Consider the following 12037-nt stretch of genomic DNA (forward strand, 5'->3'; position numbering starts at 1 on the left):
TAGTATGGGTATATTAATAATATTAGATCTTCCAATCCATGAGCACAGAATATCTTTCCATTTATTTGAGTCATTTTCAGTATCTTTCATCAATGTGTTTATAGTTTTCAGTGTACATGTCTTTCACCTCCTTGGTTAAATTTATTCCTAGATATTTTATTCATTTTCATGCAAATGTAAATAGAATTGTTTTCTCAGTTTCTCTTATAGCAGTTTGTTGTTACTGTAAAAAAATGCATATGATTTTTGTATACAAATTTTTCTTCTACAACTTTATTGAGTGTATTAGTTCTCATATTTTTGCTGAAGTCTTTAGTTTTTTCTACATGTAATATCATGTAAGGGGATTTCTTTTCTCATGACTCTGATGGTAAAGAATCTGTCTACAATGCAAGAGACCCGGGTTCAGTCCCTGGGTTGGGAAGATCCCCTGGAGGAAGGAATGGCAACCCACTCCAGTATTCTTGCCTGGAGAATCCCAATGGACAGAGGAGACTGTCAGGCTGCAGTCCTTGGGGTTGTGAAGAGTCAGACACGACTGAGTCTAACACTTTCACTTTTCAATCTGCATATAGTGTCAGTTTTGCCTCTTCCTTTCAGATTTGGATATCTTGAGTTTCTTTTTATTTCCTGATGGATCTGGATAGGACTACCAAAACAAAGTTGAATAAAAGTGGTGAGAGTAGACATTTTTGTCTTGTGTCTGATATCAGAGGAAAAGCTTTTGTTTTTTTACAGTCAAGTATGATGTTAGCTGTGTACTTTTCATATGGCCTTAATTATGTTGAGATGCAATCTTTTTCTATACCTATTTTATAAAAGAGTTTACTGTAAGTGGATGTTGAATTTGTCAAACACTTTTTCTGCATCCTTTGAGGATATGATTTTTACCTTCATTTTGTTTATTTGGTGTATCACATTGATTAATTTGTGAATGTTGAACTATCCTGTATCCTTGGAACAAATATCACTTGATCATGGTATATGATTCTTTTAGTGTATCGTCAAATTCAGTTTTCTAATATTTTGTGACAATTTTTGCACCTGTACTTATCAGAGTATTAGCCCATAATTTTCTTTTCTCATGGTGTCCTTATGTGGCTTTGGTATCAGACTAATGTTGGCTTCATAAAATGAATTTGGAAGTGTTCTTTTCTTCTGTTTATGGAAGAGTTTGAGAAGGTTCCACCACTAAATACTGTTACATTGGAAATTGAGATTTCAGCAATAAATTTTGAATGAAATAAATAAATGTTGGCGAGGGCAACAAATAGTCAAACCATAACGCCTTATTCCTTCAACATTTCTCTCTCTGTTTCTCTCTCTCCTTCCCTCCCCCTCCACACACACAAACACACACACCCCATTCAGGTGCACCTTGAAGGGTATGCTGGATGTTGCCTGAAACCCATAGCTAAGAGAATGTGAGATCAGATTCTTAAAAAGCAGAGGCTCACTCCCTTCCTTGCCTCTTTTTGCTCATCTCTTTGTCTTTTTCATTTGAAGGCCAAAGAGGCATTAAACTATGAGACCTTTTATTGATGATATTTTTCCTGCAATTAAACCCTGTGAATTGAGAGGTGGTAAAGTCTTTGACCACGAAAATGAGCAACCCACTCATAGAGGTCCTGCCATCATTTTCTCAGAGGTTCTCTGCATAGAGTGGGTAGGAGTTTTGATAGGATGATCTGGAAAGAATATATAAATATTGATAGTTTATGACAGATACTATTTACCCTTCTGTGTTTTTGAATTTATATTTATTTCTCTCAGCTTCAATTCTTTTATGTATATTTTCAGTCTTTTGTTTATTGTTTCTGCATGTTCTCAATACAAATTGTTCTCAGTAGGCTTTTTTTAACTCTGACAAGAATTTCTGGCTTACTCAGTGTGTACATATATGTGTCCATTTATCTTCTCAGAATTCTACTAAGTTTTTCCTGTATACTTCCTTTTTAAGAGATTCCTAACCAACACTATGAGCCCAAAGAAACTGCCTGCAGTGTGGGAGACCTGGGTTATTCCCTGGGTAGGGAGGATCCAGTGGAGAAGTGAATAGCAATCCACTCCAGTATGTTTGTCTGGAAAATCCTATGGACAGAGGAGCCCGGTGGGCTGCAGTCCATAGGGTCACAAAGAGTTGGACATGACTGAGTGACTAACACATACACACACACACATAACCAACACTACATTGTGGAGCAATTATCTTCCAATTAAAAATAAATTCAGAAAAGAGAGTTTCCTTTTACAACAGTAGTCTTCACTTGCCCACTTGTCACACTGAATAATAGGTAAGAGTAGTTTATAATCTATCTAATAATTTTCCATTAAAATTGTGTGCATGAGATTTTGAATATAAATTGACTCTGTGCTTCTGGACTGATTATTTTTAATATGAACTATTATCATAGACTGTTACCATTAATTTATATTTGGTTTACTATTTCACTGATTAGTATGAATTTAAACAAAGAAATTTTATTTCACTGAATTTTATTTGTCTATTCATTCATATAATAAATATTTATCAAGCCCCTCTCTAGGTATTTCAAAATGGTTTTCCATAGACATTTGTTGAATGAGTGCATACAATGTGCAGGCACTCTCCTAATAGCAGAAACATGGCACATATAAGATATATAAGGTCCTTCTTCTAATGGAACTTTCATTCAGAGGGGAGTGTGTACATTCGTAGATGTCTGTGTTTATATTTGCTGTGGGGTGTGAAGACTGATAAACAAGTAAATATTTAAAGATATTTCAGCTGGTGATCAGATGCAGTGAATGTTTCAGTCCAGGAGATAATGAGCCTGTTTTCACATGTCATTTGCCCTGAGCCATGGGTCTTAGATAATCTTATGTGGAGACAGGAACACCCTCAGCTATTTCTGATCCACTATTTCCCTTTTGTTTGCAGGAAGAAGACCCAAGAGCTGTCCAACTGCTGCCCCCTGCACAGGTACGCTGGCCCCGCCCCATTGCGTGTGGCTCCCAGGGGGTCCTTCCTCTCACCAGGGGAGTCACAGGAGGGGCTGCTGCCTTTTCAGACAGAGAGAAGCTCCGGCTCAGAGGAGGACACAGCAAGTGCTCAGGGCGGGTGGAGGTGTGGCACAATGGCTCCTGGGGCACCATGTGCGATGACTCCTGGAGCCTGGCAGAGGCTGAGGTGGTGTGTCAGCAGCTGGGCTGTGGCCAGGCCCTGGAAGCCCTGAGATCTGCAGCATTTGGCCCTGGGAATGGGAGCATCTGGCTGGATGAGGTGCGGTGTGGGGGCCGGGAGTCCTCCCTGTGGGACTGTGCTGCGGAGCCCTGGGGGCAGACCGACTGCAAGCACGAGGAGGATGCTGGTGTGAGGTGCTCTGGTGAGTGAGGGGCTCGGGGTCCACCCTGGGTGAGCTGGGGGCAGCGCAGAGGGCAGTGGGCTGGGCCGGGCGTGGTGGGGAGTGTGTGTTCAGACATCCCCGGTGCTGGGGCTCTGATCTAGGATGAGGGAGCTGGGAGGACTGGACACTGATGCTGTGGAGACTGAGAGGGGTGATTTCAGGCTCAGGAGGGAAAAATGGTTTGCCCTGCGTTCTAGCCAATTCTTCTTCCCCACACTACTGTTTTTCTCTTTAGATGTAAGGACAACATTGCCCACGACTACAGCAGGTACTGTGATCCATCCACGGGCAGTAGAGAATACTCAGATACTGGGAACCTATTCTGTGGGCCCTCTGACAACTCAGAAGAGGAAAGAGTCTGAGGAGCCATGGCTGTTGGGGAGGAGCCAGGGCATTACACTGGGGAAATCCCCTGCCTTGATGTCCAGGGTCAAATATTCTCATTCCCGGGGTCCAAGAAAGTCTGGTTTCCATGTTGTAGAATCTAAGGATCTCCTACCTGCCCTTGAGTGTTGCTCCTCATCAGAGAGGTGCAGGTCCCTGGACTGTTTGATGCTCTGTCTCCTGAAGCCCAAGGAGAAGGGATGAGCTGGGTCCTCAGAGACTGTCTCGGCAGGGCAGCTTCCTGACAATCCCAATCTTTGCCTCGGGGCCACACTGGCCAGAGTGGAGTTGACTTGTCTAAGGACAAGACCCGGGGGAGCCCTGACATTGTATGAGGCTGAGACGCCATTGTCCAGAGCTCCTGAAAATGCTGACACAGGAGATTTCTCTGTGCCCAAGACTATCTCCAGCCCTTTTTCCTGTTCTCCTTAGGGACCAGAACAACCTCAAATTCTCTCCCTGGCATCTTCTCCCTGCCGGGGATCCTCTGCCTTATCCTGGGGGCCCTTCTCTTCCTGGTCCTCGTCATCCTGATGACTCAGCTGCTCAGATGGAGAGCAGAGCACAGAGGTGGGCTGCAGGGGGAACTGGGGACCAGGGAGAGTGTGTGGAGGCAAGAGATGGGGCAGGTGTGAGGAGGGGAACCTGGGACAGGTACTGTTCTGAATTGCAGACTCCATGTGCTCCGTGCTGAGTTCTAAGGGCTGAGTAGACAGAGGTTCTTAGGACTGGGGTGTGAACTCTCATAAGTCATGGCCTCTCCTGTGAGACCAGAGTTGGCCCTGAGCTGTAATCAGGGTCAGATGAGGGAGAAGGTACTAACATGGTGCATGGGGTAGGAGACGATGCTGAGGTCCTGGCAGCCCCCATGTGAGCACCAGGGAGATGAAGGTGGGCTGGCTGGATCGGGGTATCTGGAGAAGCTTCTCTGACCTGCTGGGGGGTCTCTCAGGCTTATCTAGCTATGGAGATGCTCTTGCTGAAGCTGTGTATGAGGAGCTCGATTACCTTCTGACCCAGAAGGAAGGTCTGGGCAGCCCAGGTGAGTGTCTCTGTCTGTCCTCCTGGGATCTCTGGTTGTCACCACCCACTGGCTGTGCACATCTTCTCAGCATCTGCAGACCCCATGTGTGCCCCAGGCTCACAGAAGACGGCTCCTCCAAAGAGGCAGGATGGCCTCTCAGAGCCCCGTGACCTCCCAGCCTCTGTCTACACTGCAGAAGCCAGGCCTGTCCCTTCTCAGCCTTAACACAGGTCCCGTGGGTGTGGGGAGGGTCATGCTGTGTGTTGTGTGATGTTTGTCTCCACATGAGGCTTCCCGTCAGATTTGTCACTGACTAAACTGCTGTATTACACCAGAGATGGTGAGGACAACAGTGACTACAGGTCCAGTCCAGGAAATAGAGGTGGACCTGCCTCGGCTGGGCTCTGGGGAGGAGAGTTTCCCTTATAGAGAGGAGATTTAAGGGGAATGGTTTTCCTTTGATGGACCAGAGGCATCCCTTGTGTCCAGATGGGGTTCGTCCTTCTCCTTCTCTGGCTGTTCTGTGATGTGTCACGTCGGGACTGGTCTCTCTGTGTCCAGAATCACAACAGGCACACAATGTTTAAAAAAAAATAACATCTGTAAAGCACAATTTGTCAAAGTACTTTAGCAATGCTCAATGGTGGAAGAGTTGCTTTGAGATATGTAGTTTCCATCAGAAAATATTGAGATATGTAATATCATGTTTTGGCTATGGACACATCAAAATGAAACATGGTCTTAGAGAAAAAAGTCTTTTGAAACAAGGAGTGACTGGTGCCTCTATTCAGAAACTTGGAAACTCTGGGTCAGAAGGTATCTTAGATATTCCCCAGACCGACCCACTTACTGTGGTTTCATCCACTCCCTTGTCTGCTCTTGGAATCCCCAGATCAGAGGACTGATGTCCCTGCTGAAAATTACGATGATGCTGAAGAAGTACCAGTGCCTGGAACTCCTTCTCCCTCTCAGGGGAATGAGGAGGAAGTGCCCCCAGAGAAGGAGGATGGGGTGAGGTCCTCTCAGACAGGTGAGTGGGGTCAGTTGATCTCCCACAATCTTTCTATCTGAAAAGAGTGAATTTGTGCTCCTCAATGCCCAGCCTCCCTAGAGATTCAAAATACAGGTAATGTCATACATTTGGTAGCATTATCTTGACCATATGCTATATTTAATGCTGTCAGACTCCTTGCAAGGAGTGAGGAATCACTCTGCTTTTGGGATTTATGTCTCCATAATGTGACATAAACTTATCACTTTGTATGTGATATACTTGCATAAAGGTTTATAGATTACGGAATTTCCTGGTGGTCCAGAGGTTCGGATTCTGCACTTTCACTGCTAGGGCCTAGGTTCAACCCTGGTCAAGGAACTAAGATCCGACAAGCATTATGTCATGGCCAAAAGAGAAACTTATCGATTAATTGAGCATATTTAGAAGAAGGCTAAGCACTGAAGAATTGATGCTTTTGAACTGTAGTGTTGGAGAAGACTCTTTAGAGAGCCTTGGATGGCAAGGAGATCAACCCAGTCATATTAAAGGAAATCAATCTTGAATATTCATTGGTAGGACTGAGCTGAAGTAGAAGCTCCAATACCTTGGCCACCTGATGTGAAGAACTGACTCCTTAGGAAAGACCCTGATGCTGGGAAAGATTGAAGGCAGGAGGAGAAGATGACAGAGGATGAGGTGGTTGGATGGTATCACCAACTCAATGGATATGAGTTTGAGCAAGCTCTGGGTGTTGGTGATAGACAGGGAAGCCTGGTGTGCTGCAGTCCATGGGATCACAGAGAGTCAGGCATGACTGAGTGACTGAACTGAACTAAACCAAATTCAAAGGTGGAACAAGTGTTTTAATAATATCTTTTCACTGTCACATACATGAAGGCAAACCATTCAGTATCACAGTAATCCAGGTCTATGCCGAATCAGTAATGCTGAAGAAGCTGAAGTTGCCATTCTATGAAGACCTACATGACCTTTTAGAACTATCACCTAAAAAAGAGGTCCTTTTGATTATAAGGGACTGGAATGCAAAAGTAGGAAGTCAAGAGATACCTGGAGTAACAGCCAAATTTGGCCATGGAGTACAAAATGAGGCAAGGCAAAGGCTAATAGAGTCTTGCCAAGAGAACGCACTGGTCATAAAAAACACCCTCTTCCAACAACACAAGAGAGCACTCTACACGTGGACATCATCAGATGGTCAGTACCGAAATCAGGTTAATTATATTCTTTGCAGCCAAAGATGGAGATGCTCTATACTGTCAGCAAAAACAAGACTGGGAGCTGACTATGGCTCAGATCATGAACTCCTTATGTCAAATTCAGACTTAAATTGAAGAAGGTAGAGAAACCCACTAGACCATTCAGGTATGACCTAAATCAAATTCCTTATGATTATACAGTGGAAGTGAGAAATAGATTCAGGGGATTACGTCTGACAGGCAGAGTGCCTGATGAACTATGGCTGGAGGTTCGTGACATTGTACAGGAGGCAGGGATCAAGACCACCCCCAAGAAAAAGAAATGCGAAAAGACAAAATAGTTGTCTGAGGAGGCCTTACAAATAGCTGAGAAAAGACGAGAAGTGAAACCAAAGGAGAAAAGGAAAGATATCTCCATTTGAATACAGAGTTCCAAAGAATAGCAAGGAGATATAAGAAAGCCTTCCTCACTGATCAATGCAAAGAAGCAGAGGAAAACAATGGAATGAGAAAGACTAGAGATCTGGTCAAGAATATTATAGATACCAAGGGAATATTTCATGCAAAGATGGGTACAATAAAGGACAGAAATGTTATGGACCTAACAGAAGCAGAAGATATTAAGAAGAGGTGGCAAGAACACACAGAACAACTATACAAAAAAAGTCTTCATGACCCAGATAATCAGATGGTGTGATCACTCACCTAGAGCCAGATATCCTGGAATGTGAAGTCAAGTGGGCTTTAGGAAGCATCACTCTGAACAAAGCTAGTGGAGGTGATGGAATACCAATTGAGTTCTTTCAAATCCTAAAAGATGATGCTGTGAAAGTGCTGTACTCAATATGCCAGCAAATTTGGAAAACTTAGCAGTTTTAATAATATCTTTCCAGGCCATAGGACTGGAAAAGGTCAGTTTTCATTCCAATCCCAAAGAAAGGCAATGCCAAAGAATGTTCAAACTACTGCACAGTTGCACTCTTCTCACACTCTAGCAAAGTAATGCTCAAAATTCTCTAAGCCAGGCTTCAACAAGGCATGAACCATAAAATTCTCAATGTTCAAGCTGGACTTAGAAAAGGCAAAGGAACCAGAGATCAAATTGCCAAAATTCGCTGGATCATGGAAAAAGCAAGAGAGTTCCAGAGAAGCATCTATTTCTGCTTTATTAACTATGCCAAAGCCTTTGACTGTGTGTATCACAATAAACTAATATTTCAGTAGCTGCAAGAAGACCCTCATTCTCTAGAAAAGAGTATTTCTCCATCTGAGGGCCTGTGTAGTTTCTGGGGAGGAGATATCTGTGGGTGTACCTGTGATACTATTTGTGGACATTTGGGGACAGGAGTCAAGTCAACTAAGAGCAGACTTGGGTTGTGAGTGAGGAATTCAGATTTTTCCTGTCTCCAGTCTCCCTCTTATTGTGAATTTGCATCTATCACCTGTGAAAGGAGAACATTTAAATTCCTTTTTATGATTCTTACCATTGCTGGGCATCTCCTTGGTATTGTGTTGCCTGGAAGCAGGTCTCCCAGAACTCCTGAGCAGAGGTCTCCTGTGATGCAGGATTTCCCCAACACTGAGGCCCAGGAGACCACATGCACTGGATCTGAGAGGACAGCTGGGATCCATCCTCACTGGAACTCATGTGAAATAGCCTGAGCTTCCCCCCCCAACCTGGGTCCCAGGGATGCTTTGTTATAACCACGTGCTTGTCTCCCTTCCACCAGAGGGTTCTGTCCCATCTTCATCTCAGTTCTAATCAAACTTCTCTTTTCTACTTCAGGCTCTTGCCTGAACTTCTCCAGAGAGGCAGCTGATCCTGGGGAAGGAGAAGAGAGCTTCTGGCTGCTCCAGGGGAAGAAAGGGGATGCTGGGTATGATGATGTTGAACTCAGTGCCCTGGGAACATCCCCAGTGACTTTATCGTGATGCTGTATTAAATATGAGATGAAGCCTCAGATATTCTAATTGCCTGTATTTCAGTAGAGTAGTGCTGACCTATAATTGTGTCATATGAAAATTGCTGAAAATGAAATATTCTTAATAAATTAACTTTTTGCTGTGCTGTTAATTTAGCAAGCTCCATGTCAAACGCTTTTAGAGGATCAGTCCTCAAATGCCATCTTTCTCAAAGGAAATGAAAGATGAGTGAGCTGACCTGCTTTCTCACTTGTCCTAGAGGCGAATGAGGGCACGCACACAAGTGCTCCAGGTCACTCTTAAGGATGTAAACTTGGTCTATATTCACATACTCCTTCCTAACAAGATGAACTCATGGAAAAACAAAACAAAACAAAACAGTTCTAAACACCTCTGAGATGTCACATCACCAGTTTGTAACTTGTCCTTGGACACCAGACTGGGTATGAGTTTCAAAGTGGAAGGTTGGCTGGTGGGAGAGAATGGATACAGCTTTCCTTATCCTGCCTCAATATTCACAGGCCAATTAAAACTCTAACTTTACATAACTACCTCTTCCTTTTTCATCTCTCATTTATTCCTTTAGTGGATACAGACACCTCTTTGCTCATCTCCCATGTCTATTTGATTATCCAATCCTTATAAATCCATTCTTTCTTTTCCATCTCTTCCTACCATTTCTTTAGGATGCTGCTATTTCTTGTCTCTCCAAGGATCTCTCCTTCTAAGTGAATTATATCAGTTCATATATATCTTCAAGTTGATGGAAGGCAAATTGGCGCGCGCCCACACCCTGTATTCAGATGGGACAAGAAGGCAAGAAAGTGGAGACCTAGGCAGAGGGGATCCAGAAGAATAGATGTAGATAGAAAGATAAGAACATTTGGCTATTTATGTTTCAGAGATATGGATGGAAGCATCTGACATGACTGATCTCTTAGAGGAAGAATTTCAGACCAGGGGCTTCTTTGAAAACATCTATTTTTCAGATGTTTCAAGATTGCTTAAACAGTGTGAGACTTTATTTTTTGGGGCTCCAAAATCACTGAAGATGGTGACTCCAGCCATGAAATTAAAAGACGCTTACTCCTTGGAAGGAAAGTTATGACCAACCTAGACAGCATATTCAAAAGCAGAGACATTACTTTGCCAACAAAGGTCAATCTAGTCAAGGCTATGGTTTTGAACTGTGGTGTTGGAGAAGACTCTTGAGAGTCCCTTGGACTGCAAGGAGATCCAACCAGTCCCTCCTAAAGGAGATCAGTCCTGGGTGTTCATTGGAAGGACTGATGCTGAAGCTGAATCTCCAATATTTTGGCCACCTCATGGGAAGAGTTGACTCATTGGAAAAGACCCTGATGCTGGGAATGATTGGGGGCAGGAGGAGAAGGGGATGACAGAGGATGAGATGGCTGGATGAAATCACCGACTTGATGGACATGAGTTTGGGTGAACTCTGGGAGTTTGTGATGGACAGGGAGTCCTGGCGTGCTGTGATTCATGGGGTCACAAAGAGTGGGACACGACTGAGTGAACTGAACTGAACTGAAAATGTAATTGTGATCCTGCTGTGACTCCTCAGTGTAGAGAGAGATGGCATGAAGAAGTGACAAAGTAAAGATTACGTTTACACAGCACTACCCCTGCAACTCTCCCTGCCCCCCCACCCCCACCCCCAGCCAATTCCATTGTGGACATGTGGAGAAGCTGCTGAACTAATAAAAAACCTGAGAGTGCTGGCCTGGTTGTGAGCGGGACCCACCCAGTTACTTGGTTGATGACTCGGGATGGTTTCTAGGACTCCAACCTACACTCATGCTTGCAGTCTTCATAGTTCGAGGCTGTGCTTGGGGATGGGAAGATGCCCAGGGCTTCTTCCAGGGCAGCTCACATGGCTATTCACTTGGGAAGTGATGAAAGAGAAGACATATGATGAAATAAGGCAGACACACAAAGAAGCTCAGTGAACTCCAAAAAACACAGATAAACAATTAAATTCAGGAAGACAATATAAGACAAAAATAAGATTTAAAAAAATTTCTCATCATCATTATTATTATTGTTTTTAATTTTCGGTTGCATGAGTCTTTGTTGCTGCACATGGGCTTTCTCCAAATGCAACAAGCAGGCACTACTCTTCTTTGTGGGCAGCAGGTTTCTCTATGCATGGGCTTCTCTTATTGTGAACAGGTTCTAGGCACCCAGGCTTCAGGGGTTGCAGCATCACCTCCTATTTGTGATTTGTGGGTCCTAGAGCTCAGGCCCAGTAATTATTGAGCTAGGGCTCAGTAATTGTTGAGCTAGGGTGTTACTTCACAGAATAAATTCAGATTTTTTTTTAAACAGAGATAGAAATCATAAAAAAGGAAGTAAACAGGGAGTTTTGCTGATGGTTTAGTGGTTAGGATTTGATGCATTTGCTGCTGTTGTCTGGATTCAATCCCAGTAGGGGAACTGAGGTCCCTCAAGGTTTGCAGTGAGGCAAAGAGAATAACACAAGGAACAAAACAGAAAAATGAACCAAACAGAGATTCAGTTGCTTAAGATTCAGTTCAGTTCAGTGGTTCAGTTGTGTCCGACTCTTTGCGACCCCATGGACCGCAGCACGCCAGGCTTCCCTGTCCATCACCAACTCCTAGAGCTTGCCCAAACTCATGTCCATTGAGTCAGTGATGCTATCATCAAACAGTTTCATCTCCTGTCGTTCCCCTTTCCTCCTGCCCCAAATCTTTCGCAACCTTAGGGTCTTTACTAATGAGTTCTTCACATCAGTTCTTCACATCAGGTTGTCAAAATATTGGAGTTTCAGCTTCAGCATCAGTCATTCCAATGAATACTCAGGACTGATTTCCTTTAGGATGGACTGGTTGGATCAGTTGCTTAAGACTACAATGAGAGGAGGAGCTAAGATGGCGGAAGAGTAGGACAGGGAGAACACTTTCTCCCCCACAAATTCATCAAAAGAACATTTAAACGCCGAGTTAATTCCAGAAAACAACTTCTGAATGCCGGCAGAGGACATCAGGCACCCAGAAAAGCAACCCAAGTCTTCGAAAGGAGGTAGGAAAAAATATAAAAGACAAAAAAAGAGACAAAAGAGGGAGGGACA

At 43.8% G+C, this 12037-nt stretch overlaps 1 protein-coding gene across 1 annotated transcript in view; it reads left to right on the forward strand.

Moving 5' to 3' along the window:
* Positions 1-9083, forward strand: part of LOC113892398 (antigen WC1.1-like) — a 34880-nt gene extending 25797 nt beyond the window's left edge. The window contains 7 exon segments of the mRNA XM_027541219.1: positions 2921-2962; positions 3051-3365; positions 3622-3654; positions 4203-4340; positions 4723-4812; positions 5687-5824; positions 8792-9083. Of these exon segments, the coding sequence (XP_027397020.1) occupies positions 2921-2962; positions 3051-3365; positions 3622-3654; positions 4203-4340; positions 4723-4812; positions 5687-5824; positions 8792-8937 (902 nt within the window). The 3' untranslated portion in view covers positions 8938-9083.
* Positions 9084-12037: the final 2954 nt, after the last annotated feature.

Source organism: Bos indicus x Bos taurus, chromosome 5 (genome assembly GCF_003369695.1).
Source record: "Bos indicus x Bos taurus breed Angus x Brahman F1 hybrid chromosome 5, Bos_hybrid_MaternalHap_v2.0, whole genome shotgun sequence".
NCBI classification, from domain to species: Eukaryota; Metazoa; Chordata; class Mammalia; order Artiodactyla; family Bovidae; genus Bos; species Bos indicus x Bos taurus.